Here is a 22,214-nt window from a genome sequence, read left to right on the forward strand (position 1 = left end):
CTTCCACTCTACCGTTTGGTTCAGAAGTCCAGGTGACAAATGCAGAGCTCTGGCACTGTGTGAACAAAATAGGAACAGAGTGGCAATCTGACGACGATTGCTACTCATTAGAAGACTTGGCCCTTTCTCCTTTTATCCTGCCTTCTGACTGTGCCGTCCTATTCATCCTGAAAATGGAAAGTGTACTCCTTTCAAGTTTCTCGCTCCCTGTTCAAAATTGTAGCAACAAGTAGCAATTGTTCATTTGGCACATCCCTGTGTTCATATACCCCATAGAAAGATAATTTAAAGAACGAATGTACAACAAGGTAGAATAAGGTGGAAAGAAACATAGGGATTAATTTTAACTTAATTCGCTGGCCAGAAATCCCACAGGATTGGGTGGAACATCAATATTAAATCCCATCCGATATTTCTCTGCAATAAATAAAATTAAGTAGTGTGTAATTCTGTAAATTTCCCAATGAGTTGATTGGGTTAAAACTGCTCCTGCCCAGAGTCTTTTCCCTGACTGGTGCTACTTACTGCAATTCTGTGAATTTCTGTTGTTCTTTATGACGGGTTTCTGCAAACTGGTTCTGAAGAGCACAGTCCAGTTGACTGTGTGATAATAGCACAGGTTGGGGTTGTCAGACACGTACACATTGCCCGCACTAATTTCCACCAGAGACTGGAAGTGTAGAGATGTGATCCATTGTTGCTTCAGAATCAGCAGCGAAATCCCACTGCGCAAAGGGGAAAAACACACACACGTTGTGAATTAGAACACATATCTGTCATACATCACAGGACATCCACTGCACCATTTTCCAAATTGTGACTGGGAGCCTCAGTAGAAGCCCATCAGAAATTAGTGGGTCATTTAGCATCTCATGCCCATGATTTCTCGATAGGTACAGCAAGTATGTGACAGTAGCTGCATGCCTTTGGAAAACCTCACCGCCTCTGTTTGCGCTCTAATAGTCTTAGCAATTTTCTTTTGTTGCAAATGTAGTGGGGGCGATTCGCAACGGGCTGAGCGACTCAAGCGGAGGCCGTTTAGCAGGCTCCCTGCTGGGCACCACGGCCTCCCGTAGCCGGATTTCCGACGCTGTTAGCCGACACCAGAAATTGGCGCGGAGCTGCATAATTTATTTAAATCGTGATTTGAATGTATTTTACCTATAATTAGCGAGCCCGGGACTGAAATCTCCAGGCCAGCTAGCCTCTCTCCCCCCTCCCCACCGCCCCCCCCACCGCCAAGAGTGTATCACTACAGCGGGTTTTACAACAGCTCCCCACTTGCAGGGAGCTAGCGGCCCAACCACCCTGGAATGAAGGGGGCCCATCGAGGGCCCTCAGACGGTCAGGGGTAAGGGGGAATGCCCAAGGGGCAAAGTGGCAATGCCCAGTGGCATCTTAGCATGGCCCACTGGGCATCGAGCAGTGCCAATGGGATGGGGCCTATAGGCAGCAGGGCCTCTATGGAGGGTGAAATCTGTGGGTGGTCCCGCTGCCAGTCTGCACTAGGATCAGTGACGGAGGGAGGGAGGCCAACGATCGGGGCTGGCCATCGGGGTGGAGGGGTGTTGGTCTGCTGGGGGGGGGGACTGCGGGGATGAGTCAGGGCTGCTGGGAGAGGTGGGGGGGCTGAATTGGAGATCGGGGCTGCCGGTTGGGAGGAGTGGGGGGGGGGGGGGGGGGCGGTGGCATCGAGGCTGGCCCAGTCATGTTCAGGGGGCCAGCGATCAGGTGGTGGGGGGGGGGGGGGGGTGTGTGCGGGGGCCAAACAGCCAGTGATGCGGGATCACAAGGCCAGCAGTGCGGGGCTACTGTGCATGTGCCAATCCCGGCACTGACAGATTGGCGCATGCGCAAGGCCCACTCAGCACTATGCTACTGGCCTCTGCAGCAGGAATAGGCTCCACACACTGATTTTTAATGAGATTCACACTAGTGGATTCTGCAATGCACAGAGTGAGGGAGATTCATTTTGAAAATCCCGCTGAAAATGACAGCGGGATCTACTCCAGTTTTCATGCGAATTCAACACTTAGAATTCTTTTGGGAGAATGGCCCCCGATATATTTCAACAGGAGAATATTTTATGCATCACTGCACATTTTGAGTCAGCATCAAGCGTCCGTCAGCTCTGCCTCAAAGTCTCTCAGTTCCAATCCCCAGCCATACCAGTGGGTTGTTTGACCATGCCAGCGTGAGGGAGGTTTCCAATACGGAGTAAGTTAAGGACAGTTTTAATACCGTGCCCATTAGGAACCAGACAAAACCGTTCCATCTTCCAACTCTCATCATGCCCCGAAACATACAATCAAACACCCAACTAATTCCACATAAGACTCTTACATCTGAGGATTATTTTGAATCCAGATTCCAATCGTTACCATCTCATTGCACCATTCCCTTTTGTTTATCGTTAAGATGCGCATATCACCGGAAAGGCCGGTATTTATTGCCCATCCCTATACTTGGAGTAATGGACCCACCAGAATCGACTTTGGGGTGGCACAGTGGTCATCACTGCTGCCTCACAGTGCCAGGGACCCGGGTTCAATTCCGCCCTCGGGTCACTGTCTGTGTGGAGTTTGCACATTCTCCCCATGTCTGCGTGAGTTTCCTCCGGGTGCTCTGGTTTCCTCCCACAGTTCAAAGATGTGCGGGTTAGCTGGATTGGCCATGCTAAATTGACCCTAGTGTCAGGGGGATTATCAGGGTAAGTATGTGGGGTTACGGCAATAGGGTCTGGGTGGGATTGTGGTCGGTGCAAGCTTGATGAGCTGAATGGCCTCCTTCTGCACTGTAGGGATTCAATGATCCTATGATCTTCTTGAACTGCAACCCGTGTGGTGGAAGTCAACCCACAGTGCCGCCAGCTACAGTGTTCCAGGATTTTGACTCAATGACAATGAAGGAACAGCAATATTGTTCCAAATCAGTATGATGTGTGATTTGATGGGGATCTTGCAGCTTTGGGAGCTGCTGCCTAAAGCAGCTTGGTGGTTGGTAGTATACTTTCTTGTCTGTTATTTTATGTGTGAAAGGATTTAGTTCTGGTAGGAAGTCCCTGTCAAGAGAAAGCATTTCACTCCTACCAGTGCACATGACATTGATTGTCTGTAACCACAGGATCTACATGCCCATGGTGAATAATTGAGATGCAAAGCTGGATGTACATGGTGTGATCGTGTCTGTATTCCTTTGAGAAATGCTAAAAAAAAAACCCCTGCAATTAAAGCAAGTACTGTAATTAACTGAATTGCGAAAGAAAATACATATTGTGTGGAAGCTTGCAGCCATTCCAGCCCATCTCGTCAGTTGCTGTCTGCATCATTATTTTAACAGCGTGCTCCAGCTCAGGGCATTTCCAAAAGGCAACATGTCAGTTTGACATCAGATGTAGGTCTACAGGGTGCACGTGTGTTGGGGCAATGTAATGATCTCATTCTGCTGGCCAATTCGCTAACTTGTAATTAGCTGCTCAAAGCAACTGGCAAGATGACATGGAAGCTTTAGAATACGATTGTCAAGTGGTTCGTTGGAAGGTTTGTTTATGGCTTCACCTGACCCTGATGGCTTACAGGTACCCTTCTGTTAGGGAAGGCTGAATATGAAAGGAAACATACGGAGAGCCTGTCATTTCTTTTCTGCCCTTTCTCAAATGATGACTGTTACCCTGGAATCACACTCGGAGGACTTTACCTGGCAAATACTTAATGGTCTTCTTTACAATTCCCGTCTCTGATATTCTAATGGAGCTTTCAATCCATTCATCATAAATGCTTGAAGCATTCAAAAACAAATGTTGCATTGTATAATTTCAATATTTTGAGGGGATGGATTAGAGTTTCATCCTTTCAATTAGATATCAACCAGTCTTCACCTTTCTCACTGGTTGTAAGCGAGTGAGCCTGGGGCAACTTTACCTGGTTTACTAATTTATCCTGGAGGACCCAAAGGCTTACGGTATATGTCCACTGTCATACTGCACATACAAAAGCGGTGCCTCCACTGGTGGGATGATGTAATTACAATGTAGCAAGTTTGCACAGTTTGTGTTATAAGCGCAGATGTAAGAATTTCAAATGGAAAAGCTGACAGCAGGTTTGCACAAACATAAGACTTTTAATTTTGAAATATACATTAAGCCTTAGGCTGCAAGTTAGTTATCCTCCATTTTATTGCTACAATACTATGATTCATTTCTCTTCTGTTTAAAGTTATTTCTCCTATAATGTAAAAAATGCAACCAACAGGCACTTGTGCTCCCCACAACTTCACTTTGATTAAATAAAGAGCCATCACATCGAACTCATTGAACCGGGTTTAATTCCAGCCTCGGGTCACTGTCTGTTTGAAGTTGCACAATCTCCCCGTATCTGCGTGGGTTTCCTCCCCCAGTCCAAAGATGAGCAAGTTAAGTTGATTGGCCATGCTAAATTGCCCCTTAATGTCAGGGGAATTAGAGGATAAACACATGAGGTTGCGGGGATAGGGCCTGAGTGGGATTGTTGTCGGTGCAGGTTCAATGGGCTGAATGGCCTCTTTCTGCATTGTGAATCCTCCCACTAGCAACAGCCCCAAAGGTTCATCAGAGCTAAAAGTGCAAAAGATAATGAGCAGGGGAATGTCCACAGCAGTGTCACTGTGATAACCTCCCATGGAACAGAAAGATGCAGTGTGGGGTTCAACAAGAAGTTTGGGCGGCCCAACGTTTTCAGCTTATCTGGAAATGACTGTGCCACACAAGAAGGGTAGAGTAGACTAACCCGTAAGCTGCCTGTGGACACATTAATCTTCTCTGTTCTAAGATGAAGAAGGTATTGATGATATTTCAAGGAAGCTCCACACTAAATTATAACCAAGAATGCAGATGCTGACAGTGGCTGAAAAGTACAAGACATTCGCCGAAGAAAGATTTTGTTATATAGTCTTTTTAGTGCCTTTTGTGATCTCCTCATGCTGCAAAGCACTTTACAGCCAATGAGATGTAGTCGCTGTTGTGATTTTAGGAAGCTAATTTTTGCACAGCAGGATCCCATGAGCAGCAATGACCCGATGATCCATTTTTATGATGCTTGTTCAGGGATTAATATTGGCGAGATCACCGGAGAGTGACCTCTTTAACTAGTATCATGGAATCTTTTGAGTTCAGATAAAAGATCAGGCTGGGTCTCGGTTTAACAAATCCTTTGAAAGTTTACACCTCTGCCAGTGTAGCATTGGAACATCAGTCCAGATTCTGTGCCCAAGCCACTGGAGTGAGATGTGAACCCCTGACCTTCTGGTTCATAGGTAACAATGCTGCTGATGAATCTCAGCTAACTACGTCCCAAACCTGATCTGGGATTGTTACACATGACGGGAGGAGAGAAAATACCAAATAGCGAACCAAAAAATAGCACTACCTAAAAATTGCTTGTGGAACCTTTAAAACTTTTTGCTAGAATTTGGGCAACATCAGCAAGCCTGCATTTGTTACTCAACTCCAGTTGTCTCGAGTGTACTGAAATGTAAAGAACTGGGAATACATTTCATACAGTCATAAAATCATTCAGCGCAGAAGAGGCCCCTCGGCTCATCGAGCCCGCACGAACACAGTACTCCAGCTGTGGCCTCACCAAAGTTCTATACAACTCCAACATGACTTCCCTGCTTTTGTAATCTATGACTCCAGATTGATAAAGGTAATTGAAAAAGTCCCATTTGCAAGGTCCCTTTGTTCCATAGAACTTCCTAGTGTCCTACCAAACATTGAATACTTTCTTGTCAAATTACTCCTTCCAAAGTGTATCACTTCACATTTTTCAGAGTTAAATTCCATCTGCCCATTTTTATTCATTTGTGGGACATGGGTGTCGCTGGTTCGTCAGCATTTATTGCCCATCCGTAATTGCCCTTGGAGGGCAGTTGGGAGTCAACCACATTGCTGTGGAGTCTGGAGTCACATGTAGGCCAGACCAGGTAAGGACGGCAGATTTCCTTTCCTAAAGGACATTAGTGAACCAGATGGGTTTTTCCGACAATCAACAATGGTTTCACGGTCATCAGTAGATATTTTTTATTGAATTCAAATTCCAGCATCTGCCGTGGCGGGATTCGAACCCGGTCCCCAGAGCATTAGCTAAGTTTCTGGATTAATAGTCTAGTAATAATACCACTAGGCCATTGTCTCCTTTGGATTTTATAAAAATCTGACAGCTTTCATAGTCAGCTTTCACAAATAACCAGATTTGTTGAATTTAATTTCACAATTAGCCACAATTTTGGACCACAACCACTCGCCTGTCACGCTCACAGAACTATGGAAGCAAGTTGCACATAGATAACAATTAAAGAACTGATTTACCTGTACAGACTTCGACCACCTATTGTCACCAGGTTAGCAAATACGTTGAAATCTGTCATATTTCTTGGCCACGACTGAATATTCAGAAAACCTAGTGCACAAAAACCAAAATCAAGATCCTTGACTGTTGTAATAGAATGGGTTGCTCAGGTCGAGTGTGCAATATGGTAGGTAAGTAAATTGGACAACATCAAAGATTTTACTCCTCTATTACTTTTCCTGAATATAATACTGCTTCTGATTACTTTGTGCTTAAGCTATCCTGTTTATAATGTAGTTCCAGAGCTGAAAAATCATAAGCATTGAATTCCATTCTAATTCTCCTCCCGCACCTAGTGGTGCACTAAGGCAGACTTTTATCTGTTTTCGTAGCTAGTAATTCCTGGAACAGGTCGCTAGCCTGTCGCCAGGGGCTTATAGCTTGAGGGGCGCCATTCCACATCAAGTACGGCTGACCAGAAGTCTCTCCCACTCTTACCGCTAGCCATTGGTGTGTTTGGAAGGATTTACAGGTCGACACACTCAACCTGTTTGACCGTGTTATGAATGCACCTTCCTTGGCCATCAAGTCCTGGGGTGGGACATGAACCTGGAGCTTCTTGGATCTGAGGTAGAGACACTACCCATTGCACCACAAGAACATGAGCATTGAAAGTCAGTGGATACTGGTCACACTGCAACATCACGCCACACACAGGACAGTATGTGTGACTGAGGTCCTGAATAATAAATGGATAAGCATGATTACAAGCTCCATAAATGTTTACAACAAAAAAAATCAGCCGGTGAAGCAGGAGTTAGAAGAACTAAGTTACATTTCATTTGTACTGCAACTGACTGCTATGTCAAATTTCATTGTGACCGTATCCTCCATATGCATGGAGTCATTTTCCCAACAAAAGAAATGAAACAAAATAGGTTTTCATGCAGCAACTGAGGTGAAGAGAGTCATAAAATTATGGAATTATAAAGCACAGAAGCAGCCCATTTCACTCACTGTGTCTGTGCTTGTTATCCAAATAGTCCCAAATGCTCTTTCCCCATAGCCACACTTTCTTCCCATTATGTATTTACCTAATTTCCTTTTGAAAGTTACCATTGAGTCTGCTTTCACCAACCCTCCAGGCAGTACATTCCAGATCATAACATGTTAAAAAAAAAGTTTTCTCGTGTCATGCGGTTCTTTTGGCAATCGCCTTAATCTGTGTCTTCTAGTTACCAGTCCTCCTGTGACGTGGAAAGGCAAAATGCACCCCGGATCTGGGGAATATTCCATACCATACAGCAGTGATTCTGGAACATTTTCACCACAGTCCGCTTAGGTGGGATTAAAGAGCCACCACCCCACCGGGTGCATCATTACTCCCGGTATGACATTTTGGTGGAGTAAGTTAAATTTCCTTTGCCATTTGATTTTAGCTCCATGCCCCACCAGGCTATTTTTGTTTAATTTATTTTTGGTTCATATTAAAAAGAATATAAATAGGGAACAGCTGGGACACTGGGAGGAGATCTGTGAGACTGAACAATTCAATAAAACTCTCAAAGCTCTGCGCCTTGATTTCTGTTTCACCAACAAACTTGGAAGTTTTTAACACACAAGTGATGAAAACACCGTCTCCATGTGTTTTTTTATTTGTTTCATATCTTCATACGCACTTGTTCATTTTGGGAATCATGGGCAAGTGTTGGCAAGATTAGCAGGCTGATCATCAACCTGTAGAGTAGCATCATTAACATCCTTCCCATGGTCAACAAGTGCGCCCACAAGCTCCATAAATGTTTACAACAAGGAACGCTCAAATGGAGTGGGACTTGAACGTGGAGCTTGTGGCTCAGAGGTACAGGTCTACTTACTGAGCCATAAGATCTCACTTGTGTGTTGTAGCTTTAGCATAAATCTATGAAACTACATTGTTGTCGTTCTTGCTAATGACAGTCCATAGGAGCCAGTCTGGATGTCAGCGACTTGTGGTTTGGACAAGCCACACTTTGGAGCCCCCTGATAAAGAGAAGGTAGATTGACCACACTTCCTTCCAAGAGACCATATTGTGTGAGTAATAGCTTCGTATTTAAACAACAAGAACTGGAATCAGGATATGATAAAACATCACTGCAATCTTAAAGTCAATTCCAAGACCCATAAAATGTAGACAGCGGGGCTCAAAAACCAGGAGACATGAAAGAAAAATTTGGGAATTTAGGTGGAAGAAGGGGTGTTTTTTGCTCAAAGAGCAATAGAGTTGGAGATCAGTTGCTGAGGAAAAACATGGAAATGGCTAATATCAATGGGTTAAACATATTTGATGCCTTTCTGTGGAAAGAATGAATTGTGAGATGTGGTGAGATGAACCGATGGAGATCATCAATGAAAAGGTCATTCTTTTCTTACAGTAACAGGAGTTTCATTGTGATACAAGTTGCTTTTGAAAAGCTGTAAAGTAGATGTTAATAATTTAAAGGCGGTGGTGGAAGCCTGCCGGGTTTTCATTACCTGTTATCTCACGCACAGTCCGGAAGACGTTCAGCTTCTCTGGATCCAAAGCAGCAATATTATGATAGGGGTCACTGGAAAGAAAGGAGAGGCAGTCCATTAAGCAGTTGCCTCACAGAAGCAATTCTGATAAGCCGGCAACAACAACAGCGTGCATTTATATAACACCTTTGACTTGGTAAAACACCCAAGCCATTTCACAGGGGTGTTCCAAAGCAAAATAGATACCAAGTCACAGAAGAAGGAAACATGTCATTTAGCTGAAAGCTTGGTCAAAAGAAGTGGATTGTGAGTAATGCTCCAAAGAAGCATGTGAGGGTGTCAGATGGAGAAGTTAGAGAGGGAAGTCTAGAGTTTAGGGCCTAGGCAACTGAAGGTATAGCCACCAATGGTGGAGTGATTAAAATTAAGGACGTTCAAGAGGCCAGAATTAGAAGGGTGCAGATATCTTGGAAGGTTCTAGGGTTTGAGGAGATTACAGAGATGGGGATGTGTGAAGCCATGGAGGGACAAGAAAACAAGGATGAGAATTTTAAAATCAAGGTGTTGCCTTACCCAGAGCCAATGTAGGTCAGTGAGTGCAAGGCTGATGGATGAATGGGACTTGGTGCAAACTGGGACTTGGACAGAAGAGCTTTGGAAAGCTTCAAGTTCATGGAGGATGGAATGTGGAAGGCTGGCCAGGAGCATGTTGAACTCGCTAATTCTGGAGGTAAAAAGGCATGGATGAGCATCTCAGCAGCAGATTGAGGCAGAAGCAGATGTTAGGGAAGTGGAAATGGGCACTCAATCTTAGTCAAAATGTGGACTTATGGTTGGAAGCTCATTGCGGGATTGAATATGACACCAAAGTTATGAACAACCTGATTCAGCCTCAAATAGCTGCCAGAGAGAGGGAGTAGTCAGGGAACAGAGTTTGCTGGGGAAACTGGAGACAATGGCTTTATTTAGTTGGAAGAAATTTCTACTCATCCTGTACTGTAAGTTGCACAAGTGGTCTGACAATTAGAGGTAGGGGAAGGGGTTGAGTGAGCTGGTGGTGAGGTAAGCATACATATAGAAATTAATGTTGTGAATAGGAGAGAGGTCAAGTGTGCCTTGGATACAACAGAGCTAACCATCTGGTGTGATAAAAGTTCACGTTATCTTTGAAAGCTTCAACTTATCTCAGCACAGCTAATCACACCACAGTTGAAGCAATGTAATAGTTCACATCTCACTGTACTTACAGTGTAATTATTTGTTTCTGCAACTTGCATTTATATAACACATTTAATGTGGGAATACATCCCAAGGTATTTCACAGGAGCACTGTCAAAAGAAAATTTATCATTGTGCTATATAAGGAGATATTAGGATAGGTGACCAAATGCTTGGTCAAAGAGTTAGGCAGCTACAAAAGAGGAGAGAAGTGAGCTGATAAGGTGCAAAGAGGGAATTTCACAACTTAAGGAATAGATAACTGAAGAAAAATGTTGAAATGATCAAAACCAAGCACATGCAAAAGGCCAAAATTGGAGGATTGCAGAGATTCCAGAGGGATGTAGGGCGGCTTGGTGGCTCAGTGTTTAACACTGCTTCCTCACAGCTCCAGGTACCCGGGTTCAATTGCAGCCTTGGGTGACTATCTATGTGGAGCTTGCACGTTATCCGCATGAGTTACTTCCGGGTGCTCCAGTTTCCTCCCACAGTCCAAAGATGTGCAGGTTAGGCTGTGTTAAATTGTCCCTTAGGGTCCCAAGATGTGTAAATTGGATGGATTAGCCATGGTAAATGTGTGGGTTTACAGGGATAATGCAAGGGAAAGGGCATGGGGAAGATATTCTGTCAGAGAGTCAGTGAAGGCTCGATAGGCCGAACGGCCTCTTCTGCACGATAGGGATTCTATGATTCTATGTAGATCTAAAAGAGATTACAGTGATAGGGCAGTGTTCTCTGAAACAATTACAAACACAAATGTAACCCATTCACATGCAGCCTGAGTGCTTTGGGGGTTATTTTTGTGCGTAGTAAACTAATGTTGTCTTTGCAATATACTTGTTCTGGCAGCAGTTTTTTTTCCTGGTGTGCTGCCCTTTTAAATTTTTTTACTCAGCATTAGTTACCACAGAACAAGACCTGCGGGTTACCTCTTGGACTGTTGCATGGCGAGGCACCTACACAGCTTAGCGGGAATCCAGAGCTGGGAATATACTGCCCGCATTGTGAAACAGTGAAGTGATTGGTCATGGCCGCGATCTGAAAGCTGTGACTTATCAGGAATTTTGAGACAAATTCCAAGGGCAAAGGAGGCAAACAGCTTGGCACCAAACATTTCTCTCACATCTCTCACACTTTGGTTAATTATTTGTTTGATGTCGTTTAAGTATCAACAAGCATCATTAATGTCACTTAGAAAGCTAATAAAATATGACCAAGAATGTTAATGTCTCAAAAACATTCCGTAGTATAAGCCAACGACAAGTGAAAACATGCACTTACATGGCAGATGCAATGGGAGAAGGGCCAGTATCTTAAGTTATGGGTACACTTTATGTTGGCTTTCCTCGTATTGAATGAAACAAACCATGTCATTTTGTTCCTGTGTCAAGGTCATTAACCTTCATACCTGAATTTCCAAAAGGTACTCTGAGTACTGAGCTCCTCACTCCAATATTTCATATCTGGAATTTTGGCACAGAAACTGAATTTGCCCTCCAGTCCTGAATTCCTGGTGTATGCGTACTAATACTCAAAGCACAAGTTCACAAAATGTACCCTTCAAGGGTGTTAGTCTTGGTTCAGTTGCTAGCACTCTCTGAATCAGAAGATTGTGAGGTAAAAGCAGTAGTTCAGGATTGCTGCATTGTCTGGGGTGACTTATTTCAAGTATGATGTTACAATAAGGACCCACTTGCCACTGCAACTTGTATCTATACAGCATTGAGTCATTTTAACAGAGTAAAATGACTCAAAGTATGTCACTAAAACATAATAAAAGATTGACACGAACCATAGGAGATTTTAGGGCAGGTAAGCAAAGGTTTGGTCAAACAGTAGGTTTTAAGGAGACTTAAAGGAGGAAGAGGTTTAAATAGGGAATTCCAGAGTTTAGGGCCCAGATGGCATGGAAGACGTGGTAGTGCAAAGGAATTAAGGGATACTTAAAAGTTCAGAGTTGCACGAATGCCAAAATCTCAGGGAGTCACAGAGGGAGGTTATGTAGCAATATTACATTACATACTGTGGCCCAGATTTCTGTCATGGCGAAAATCGCGGAAATGGCCGCAATTTCTAAGTCCCACCCCTGAGCCCAGCATTTCCCAGCTTCTTGGAGTTGGGTATGGATTTGGCCCGGGGTTCACACATGTGCAATTCACGGTGGCAGCTGGTCATTTAAACCACCAGCTGCCTCCACTGAAGTGGGATTTTGGAAGGCCAGGAGTGTACAGCTTAAAACAGGTAAGAGGAGGTCTGAACTTGGTGGATTGATTTGGATAGCCTGAGTACCTCTTTGAAGAGTGACCTGGGATTCCCCGTAAAATTGTTAAAAGTGAACTTTTTACAGTTAAAGAACTGTCCATCTGTCAAAGCTGTCAAGGAAGTGTCAAAGATGTCAAAGACGTGCCTGAGGATTCTAGATGAGTTGGCTTAGAGAGAGTAAGGATGGTGGGAATGGGTAGGTATGAGTTGGCAAAATGTTGGTATATGGGCATGGATAGAGGGGGATGGATTAACATGGTGGATCTGAGGAGCCATGGGCAGTGGGTGAAGGGGTATGAGTTGACATTGGCTAGCATGGATAGGGCACAGGGAGTGTGAGAAAGGATGGGGGTGGTGAGGGCGGTTTTTCATTTTCTTCTTACTTATTTAATCGCAGTCTCCGCACTCATTCTTTAGTTCATATTTCAGCCTGCCTCCCAATGTCTCCCATGGCTCCCCCCAAACAAAAATCCAACCTGTGGGTGGACATTTTTAAAGGTCGGGTTCACCGAGCTGGCTCACCTTCTGATTCTTGCATAGGTGACCCGGGAACAAGAATCTGGGCCTATACTGCTGCAAGGCCAGCTTTATTTAATTTAAGCAGAGGCTTCAGTTAATACTTTTACCAAGTAGCGATTTTTCTTTTGCTTGGTGCAACCTGCCCTTTTCAAATCCACCATGAATTTATCTGTTAATTTAACTTTACGCTTCATTTGTTTATTGTTTTCATTCAAAATCATGAGGCGTGATCATATTAAATTGGCCATTTTGCACAGCCCAGGACTTGAAGGTTTTAAAAAAGGCAATGTTTCCAGGATAGGGTCAAGGCTGTGTGGAATGCCACCTCAAAAGGCATTAAGACTGCAGTGTGGGACTGCAGTCACTTGTAGGCTGGATGAAGCAGACGGAGTTGGGAGTGGGGTTTCTCCCTTGTGAAACATGAGTGAACCAGTTCAGGATTTTACAGCAAGCAGCATTTTATTTTGTGACGCTCACTCACAAATTACCACATTTATTAACATCACAAATATCCACAGAGGGATTCAAACTAATGAGCTGCGTATTATGAGTCTAGCATCAGGCTGCCATACAAACATCAGGATTCAGTAATTGTCATACTCAGTAAAGTATCGACCAAATGTGGCCGAATAATAAAATTACAATTTTTGCAAATTGAGAAGAATATAATCCTTCAGTGGGTTGGCAACCGTGTATATCATATATATATTTTAAAAATCAAATATCAGCAACGAAAGAAGAGAATTTCACCATCACATCATCTTCCCGGCGGCTGGACACTGAAGCTTGTCAGAGTTAATTTGAAACTTGTGCCATCAACTGTTCAAAAGGTAGCTCAATCTAATTATCCCTACCTGTCAACGTGACATTTCTCCTTCACTTATCTGCCAAAAAAAATCAAATCAAAAATGCAAGGAGGGCCTGCATTTTGGGCAGAAGCAAGTGGCGAGGTGCTGAATGTCCTCAACCATCTGGCACTGGGTTCGCTCGTCTCACCCTGGATGTCTGGGGCACAAAAATCACCCTGATCCAAGATTCTCAGCTTTTGTTGGGCAGCTCAGTGGGAGGTACTTACATGGGCAGATTTCAAAAAACAGTGGGGGCAATTTTACGAGAAAGATTCCAAGTGTTCAGCTCGTGTGAAAGTGGGAGAGCTTCAGATCCGTTTTTTGTCTTTACTCCCAATCTTATGCACTTAGTGCATGAAAAATGGACTAGACTGTTCCCACTCGAGGCAGTGGGCTTCACTCACCAGCCAGCCTGCTCTAGCAAGCTAGAGGGAGCCATTGCGCATGTGCAGACCTTTGTGGCTGCATATGCGCAATTGCAAAAGCAGAGGCCTGACTGAGAGAGAAAGGGATCTGCCAGGCCTCTGCTGCTGTAGCCAGCCTCAAAGAACCCGCCCCACAACCCCCCAGCTATCACGGGGGTCCGCAGCCGATTGCAAGCCTCGCACCACCCAGAAATATCGGCCCCCCCTCCCCCCCCACCAATCGCCTGCAGAGCACCAGCGAGCCCCCCCCCTCCCCAAACCCCCCCTCCCCCAATTGCCTGCACAAAGGCAGCAGGCCCTCCCTCCCTGATTGGGCCCCCTTCAGCCCCATAGGCCCCACCCCTTTCAGGCCCCACCCCCATAGACCCCACCCCCATTTAACTATATTGAAAATAAATTATTCAGCTTCTTGCCTGAAATAGGTGAAGCTGACCACGCCGGATATCCGGTGCCAGTAAAATGAGAGCCGAGAAATCGATGGGCAGGGCGAGCCGGTAAAACCATGGCCAATAAATCTGCTCACTTTCATGAGCAAATTTGAATACCAGTCCCAGAGCGAGGGTTTACTTTCCCCCAGCCAATCTGACAAGCCAAGAAGTAGAGGAACTTCAAATGCTGAACTCTCCTTCCTACTTCCCCAGTCCCACAGATGGTATCTTTCTCCCCAAGCTATTTAAGGAAGGATATCCTTGCATTGGTGTTAATACGGCAAAGATGCACTCCTTGCGTTCCCGGGAGAAGAGAAATGTCCTATGATGGAAGACAGAGTAAATTGGGCCAATACTATCTGGCGTTTAGAAGAATGAGAGATGATCTCATTGAAACATTCAAGATTCTGAGGGGCTTTGCCCTGGCTGAGGAATCTAGAACACAGGGGCCCAGTCCCAGGATACGGGTCGATTATTGAGGACTGAGATCAGGAGAAACTTTTTGACTCAAAGGGCCCGATTTTACCATTTTCATTCTAAGTGCTGAATCTGGGCGTAATGCAGATCCGGCTTCGAAATCAGCTTTCAGGCGCCCCCATACGCACTCAGCCTGAAAAAAACATCTCCAGTCCCATTCGCGCTGTGGGTGGGGCTTAGCGCAGCCGAAACGATCGGAGCTCTGAACTGCACATGCGCAGTTAGGAAAAAATTTGAAAAAGCGCGCCCGTGTCAGATCGCTCCCGGGCCGCAGAAAGCAGAGAAAGCGGCCCGGGAACGAAAAGCGGGAGCGATGGCCCCCACACAGATCACTGTCCCCCTTATCCACCCATCTCCCCCCCGCTACCCACACACATCACTGCCCCCCTTATCCACCCACCCCACTACCCACACACATCACTGTCCCCCTTACCCATCCCCCCCACTACCCACACACATCACTGTCCCCCTTATCCACCCCCCACTACCCAGACTGATTGCCACCCCTGCTCCCCTCCCCACCGATCGCCCGCAGAGTGGCAGCAGATCCCCCTGCCCCCCACCAGAGATCATCTGCCCCCCCACCAGAGATCCATCTGCACCCCCCCCCCCACCAGAGATCCATCTGCCCCCCCCGGACCAGTGAGCGTTCGGGCCTCCCCCCCCAGGATACATCTTACTCGCCTCCCTCCTCCCCTCCCCCCAGACAACGATCTGGCCTCACTCCTCCCCCCCCCAAGAGAATGGTCTGGCCTCACTCACCCCCACCCCCACCATACAACGAACTGGCCTCACTCCCCACCGCCCCCCCCCCCACCCCAGCAGAGAATGGTCTGGCCTCACTCCCCCTCCCTGCAGAGGAACATCTGACCCGCCTCCTCCTCCCTCCCCACCGGACAACGACCAGCCCTCCCCCCCACCACCAGACAACGATCAGCCCTCCCCCCTACCACCAGACAATGATCGGCCCTCTCCCCCCACCCCCCCCCCCACCAGAGATATATCTGACCCGCCTCCTCCTCCTCCCCCCCCAACCAGACAACGATCTGACCTCACTCTCCTCCTCCCCCACCCAACCAGAGAATGATCTGACCCGCCTCCTTCCTCCCCCCCACCCCCACCACTGATCTGAGTCAAGGAGCCGTTGGAAGCTCAGAGCGCGCTCTTCAGCAGCTGGAGCGCTCGATTCAGACTTTTATTTAGCAGGTCCATTACGGCGCGGTTCCGGATTAGCAAACGCGATGGTAAAGGGGAAAATGCTGATAAAGTTGGACGGGCAGTTAATTAATTCAATTTAAATGCATGCAAATGCATTTAAATCGTCGTTGCGCCCGTTTTGGGCGCGAATCAAATCGCTGCCATTCCCGGGTTTTGGTAAAGTGGCAATCTGCGCGGATGCAGGCGCGGATCGCGTTAATGGCCTCACACCCGACTTTAACACGTTTTCGCGCCCGTGGACGCAATGGTAAAATCGGGCCCAAAGTGTTGTGAATCCTTGGAATTCTCTACTCCAGATGTGGTTTCTCCATCAATGAATATATTGAAGGCTGAAGTAGATTTTTTAAATCTCTCATAATCAGGGGATAAGGGCGATGTGCGGGAATGTGGAATTGAAACCGATTAAATGTCAGAACAGGCACAAGGGGCTGAATAGACTAACTCTGCTTCTATTTCTTTTCATGTCCTGTTGGGCTACACTCAGTAAACTCTCTGTTGTTCCATCCACAGCAATCTTCTTTGTTAATCTTAACAACTCTCAGAAAGGCTCATGCAGAATATTACAAGCAACATGTCATCATGGGGCCAGAAATTAACAATGACAGGAAGGAACTCTGGCTTAGCCAAGATGGCTCTGGAGTCCCAATTCCAGAGGTCCCACCCCCAAATCTGTCACACATCCACGCTCTCAAGACCAACCGCAACATTGTCATCAAACCAGCAGACAAAGGAGGGGCCATCGTCATACTGAACAGAACGGATTACTGCAAAGAAGTGTACCGACAACTCAACAACGAGGAACACTACAGACAGTTACCTGCAGATCCGACCAAAGAACACACCGGTCAACTCAACACTCTGATCAAGACCTTTGATCCGGACCTTCAGAACACCCTCCGTGCTCTCATCCCACATACTCCCCGCGTTGGAGATCTCTACTGCCTCCCGAAGATACACAAGGCAAACACACCCGGCCGTCCCATCGTATCGGGCAATGGGACCCTGTGCGAGAACCTCTCCGGCTATGTCGAGGGCATCCTGAAACCCATTGTACAAAGAACCCCCAGCTTTTGTCGCGACACGACGGACTTCCTACAGAAACTCGGCACACATGGAGCAGTTGAACCAGGAGCGCTCCTCGTCACAATGGATGTCTCGGCACTCTACACCAGCATCCCCCATGACGATGGCATTGCTGCAACGGCCTCAGTGCTCAGCACCAACAACTGCCAGTTTCCAGATGCAATTTTACATCTCATCCGCTTCATCCTGGACCACAATATCTTCACCTTCAACAACCAGTTCTTCATCCAGACACACGGAACAGCCATGGGGACCAAATTTGCACCTCAATATGCCAACATCTTCATGCACAGGTTCGAACAAGACTTCTTCACAGCACGGGACCTTCAACCGATGCTATACACTAGATACATCGATGACATTTTCTTCCTTTGGACTTATGGTGAACAATCACTGAAACAACTCTATGATGACATCAACAAGTTCCATCCCACCATCAGGCTCACCATAGACTACTCTCCGGAATCGGTTGCATTCTTGGACACGCGCATCTCCATTAAGGACGGTCACCTCAGCACCTCACTGTACCGCAAGCCCACGGATAACCTCACGATGCTCCACTACTCCAGCTTCCACCCTAAACACATTAAAGAAGCCATTCCCTACGGACAAGCCCTCCGTATACACAGGATCTGCTCGGATGAGGAGGATCGCAACAGACACCTCCAGACGCTGAAAGATGCCCTCATAAGAACAGGATATGGCGCTAGACTCATTGATCAACAGTTCCAACGCGCCACAGCGAAAAACCGCACCGACCTCCTCAGAAGACAAACACGGGACACAGTGGACAGAGTACCCTTCGTCGTCCAGTACTTCCCCGGAGCGGAGAAGCCAAGGCATCTCCTCCGGAGCCTTCAACATGTCATTGATGAAGACGAACATCTCGCCAAGGCCATCCCCACACCCCCACTTCTTGCCTTCAAACAACTGCACAACCTCAAACAGACCATTGTCCGCAGCAAACTACCCAGCCTTCAGGAGAACAGTGACCAAGACACCACACAACCCTGCCACAGCAACCTCTGCAAGACGTGCCGGATCATCGACACAGATGCCATCATCTCACGTGAGAACACCATCCACCAGGTACACGGTACATACTCTTGCAACTCGGCCAACGTTGTCTACCTGATACGCTGCAAGAAAGGATGTCCCGAGGCATGGTACATTGGGGAAACTATGCAGACGCTGCGACAACGGATGAATGAACACCGCTCGACAATCACCAGGCAAGACTGTTCTCTTCCTGTTGGGGAGCACTTCAGCGGTCACGGGCATTCGGCCTCTGATATTCGGGTAAGCGTTCTCCAAGGCGGCCTTCGCGACACACGACAGCGCAGAGTCGCTGAGCAGAAACTGATAGCCAAGTTTCGCGCACACGCGGACGGCCTCAACCGGGATATTGGGTTCATGTCACAATATTTGTAACTCCCACAGTTGCGTGGACCTGCAGAGTTTCACTGGCTGTCTTGTCTGGAGACAATACACATCTTTTTAGCCTGTCTTGATGCTCTCTCCACTCCCATTGTTTTGTTTCTTAAAGACTGGATTAGTTGTAAGTATTCGCATTCCAACCATTATTCATGTAAATTGAGTCTGTGTCTTTATAAATTCTGTTTGTGAACAGAATTCCCACTCACCTGAAGAAGGGGCTTAGAGCCTCGAAAGCTTGTGTGGCTTTTGCTACCAAATAAACCTGTTGGACTTTAACCTGGTGTTGTTAAACTTCTTACTGTGTTTACCCCAGTCCAACGCCGGCATCTCCACATCACACATTATTTCTACCAGGAGGCGAACATGAAGTTTAAAAAATTATTTATTCATGTCACAAGTAGGCTTACATTAACAGTGCAAAGAAGTTACTGTGAAAATCCCTTATGGGATCCCACATCCGTGCTTCACGGAGGCAGCTGCCTTCAAACAGATGCAAATTTCATGAGTGTGGTGTGCAAAACATGATAAGTGGGTTTTGGACATTTGAGCAGAAGCTCTAAAACTGCTGGAATTATTTTGAGAAGTAGGATACCATTTTTGAGAGGTAAGGGATGCTTTTGGATAGATCTCGGTGCCCTTTGGGATCGTTAAAGTTAGACATGAATGTGCATAAAATGTAGATAAACCAATTGGAACTATCAAGCTGTCAAGCCATTTAAATCCCCAAGCTCTTTAAGTTTTTTTAAAAAAACATCCTCCTGTTCCACTACTTCTGTTTGTTGACAAAATCCTGAGGATTTTCTTCATAGGATTAGTGCTACATGACTAATTCCACAACTATGATTATTACAGTGGGGGCCCTACAAGTTCACAGTTTTATTGACAGCTCCAAGTGGTTATGTATTAGATGTATTAGCAATTTTGAAAAACCTGAAGGTCGATAAGTCCCCTGGGCCAGATGAGATATATCCTAGGATTCTTTGGGAGGCCAGGGATGAGATTGCAGAGACTTTGGCTTTGATCTTTGGGTCCTCACTGTCCACGGGGATAGCATTTGTGTGGCTTTTGCTACCAAATAAACCTGTTGGACTTTAACCTGGTGTTGTTCAACTTCTTACACGGGGATAGTGCCAGAGGACTGGAGAGTGGCGAATGTTGTTCCTCTGTTCAAGAAAGGAAATAGGAATGATCCTGGTAATTATAGGCCGGTTAGTCTTACTTCGGTGGTCAGTAAGTTAATGGAAAAGGTCCTGAGGGATAGGATTTACGACCATTTAGAAAGATGCAGCTTAATCCGGGATAGTCAACACGGCTTCGTGACGGGTAAGTCTTGCCTCACAAATTTGATTGAATCTTTTGAGGAGGTAACTAAGTGTGTTCATGAAGGTAGAGCAGTTGATGTCATATACATGGATTTTAGTAAGGTGTTTGATAAGGTCCCCCATGGTTGGCTCATGAAGAAAGTAAGGAGCTGTGGGATAGAGGGAAATTTGGCCAATTGGATAAGTAACTGGCTATCTCATAGAAGACAGAGGGTGGTGGCGGATGGAAAACTTTCAGACTGGAGACCAGTTAACAGCGGTGTACCACAAGGATCAGTGCTGGGTCTTCTGCTATTTGTGATTTTTATAAATGACTTGGAGGAGGGGGCTGAAGGGTGGATCAGTAAATTTGCAGATGACACCAAGATTGGTGGAGTAGTGGATGAGGTGGAGGCCTGTTGTAGGCTGCAAAGGGACATTGATAGGATGCAGAGCTGGGCCGAAAAATGGCAGATGGAGTTTCACCCTGATAAGTGCGAGGTGATTCATTTTGGGAGGACAAATTTGAATGCGGATTACAGGGTCAAAGGTAGGGTTCTGAGGAATGTGGAGGAACAGAGAGATCTTGGGGTTCATATCCACAGATCGCTGAAGGTTGCCACTCAAGTGGATAGAGCCGTGAAGAAGGCCTATAGTGTGTTAGCGTTTATTAACAGGGGGTTGGAGTTTAAGAGCTGTGGGATTATGCTGCAACTGTACAGGACCTTGGTGCGACCACATTTGGAATATTGTGTGCAGTTCTGGTCACCTCACTATAAGAAGGATGTGGAAGCACTGGAAAGAGTGCAAAGGAGATTTACCAGGATGGTGCCTGGTTTGGAGGGTAGGTCTTATGAGGAAAGGTTGAGGGAGCTAGGGTTTTTCTCTTTAGAGCGGAGGAGGTTGAGAGGCGACTTAATGGAGGTTTATAAGATGATGAGGGGGATAGATGGAGTAGACGTTCAGAGACTATTTCCTCAGGTGGATGTAGCTGTTACTAGGGGGCATAACTATAAGGTTCGTGGTGGAAGGTATAGGAGGGATGTACGAGGTAGGTTCTTTACTCAGGGAGTGGTTGGGGTGTGGAATGGACTGCCTGCTGTGATAGTGGAGTCGGACACTTTAGGAACTTTCAAGCGGTTATTGGATAGGCACATGGAGCACACTAGAATGATAGGGAGTAGGATAGCTTGATCTTGGTTTTGGAAAAGGTTCGGCACAACATCGTGGGCCGAAGGGCCTGTACTGTGCTGGACTGTTCTATGTTCTATGTTCTATGTTATAAAGTCTTTGATGTGGGGCTATGAAAATATACGATTGTTTTCATAAGTGATTAATTACTTGAGGAATTTAAATGCAGTGAATGGGTTTGTATCAATTTCTTTTTGCATATGGATGCCACAAATAGTCAGTCAGTTGCCTTGGTCCACATTGGTACCAATTACATAGATAAGACTCGGCAAGAGGCTCTGCTTTGAGATTATGAGCAAATAGGGGCCAAATTAAAAAGCAGAACCTGAAAGGTAATAATATCTGGATGATTACCTGAGCCACGAGCAAATGGGTGTAGGGTAAATTAGAGAGATGAATGCATGGCTCACAGAGCAGTGCGAGAAAAATTGGTTTTGATTCATGGGACACTGGCTCCAGTACGGGGGAAAATGAGAGCTGTATCCGGTGGGATGATGTTCATCTGAACCCTCCTGGGATCAGTGTTCTGGTGAGTCAGATAACTGAGGCAGTAGAGACAGTTTTAAACAAAATGGTGAGAGGAAGGGATCATGCAAGAGAAGATGCTGCAAATCAAGATAAAACAATGAGATAATAAAGCAAAGTAGCGATTTGGATAATAAGAGCCAGAGTGTTGCAGGAAGGGACAGAGAGTACAAATGTAAGAAGATCTCAGCAGAGAGTGCAAAAATGGCAAAAAGGCAAAGTTAAGGGTTTTGTACCTGAATGTGTGCAGCATTCACAAAAAAACTGATGAATTACTGGCACAGATAGAAATAAATATCTATGAGCTAATAGCCATCACAGAACTGGTTGCAGGGTAACCAAGGCTGGAACCTGAAAATTGAAGGGTATTTGACATTTTGAAAAAGTAGGAAGCCAGGACAATTTGGTGGGTAGCTTTGTTAATTAGGGATGTCATTAATACAGTTGTGAGAGATGACCTTA

At 45.9% G+C, this 22,214-nt stretch overlaps 1 protein-coding gene across 5 annotated transcripts in view; it reads right to left on the bottom strand.

Moving 5' to 3' along the window:
- Positions 1–22,214, bottom strand: part of LOC144503876 (receptor tyrosine-protein kinase erbB-4-like) — a 1,146,325-nt gene that overhangs the window by 387,340 nt on the left and 736,771 nt on the right. For all 5 annotated transcript variants that reach the window (XM_078228891.1, XM_078228890.1, XM_078228889.1 and 2 more), the window contains exons 10-12: positions 8,839–8,912; positions 6,344–6,434; positions 526–725 (exon numbers count right to left, since the gene is read on the bottom strand). In XM_078228891.1, coding sequence (XP_078085017.1) covers positions 526–725; positions 6,344–6,434; positions 8,839–8,912 — 365 coding nt within the window. The remainder of the gene's footprint in view (positions 1–525; positions 726–6,343; positions 6,435–8,838; positions 8,913–22,214) is intronic.

The sequence above is a fragment of the Mustelus asterias genome, chromosome 14 (genome assembly GCF_964213995.1).
Source record: "Mustelus asterias chromosome 14, sMusAst1.hap1.1, whole genome shotgun sequence".
Classification (NCBI taxonomy): domain Eukaryota; kingdom Metazoa; phylum Chordata; class Chondrichthyes; order Carcharhiniformes; family Triakidae; genus Mustelus; species Mustelus asterias.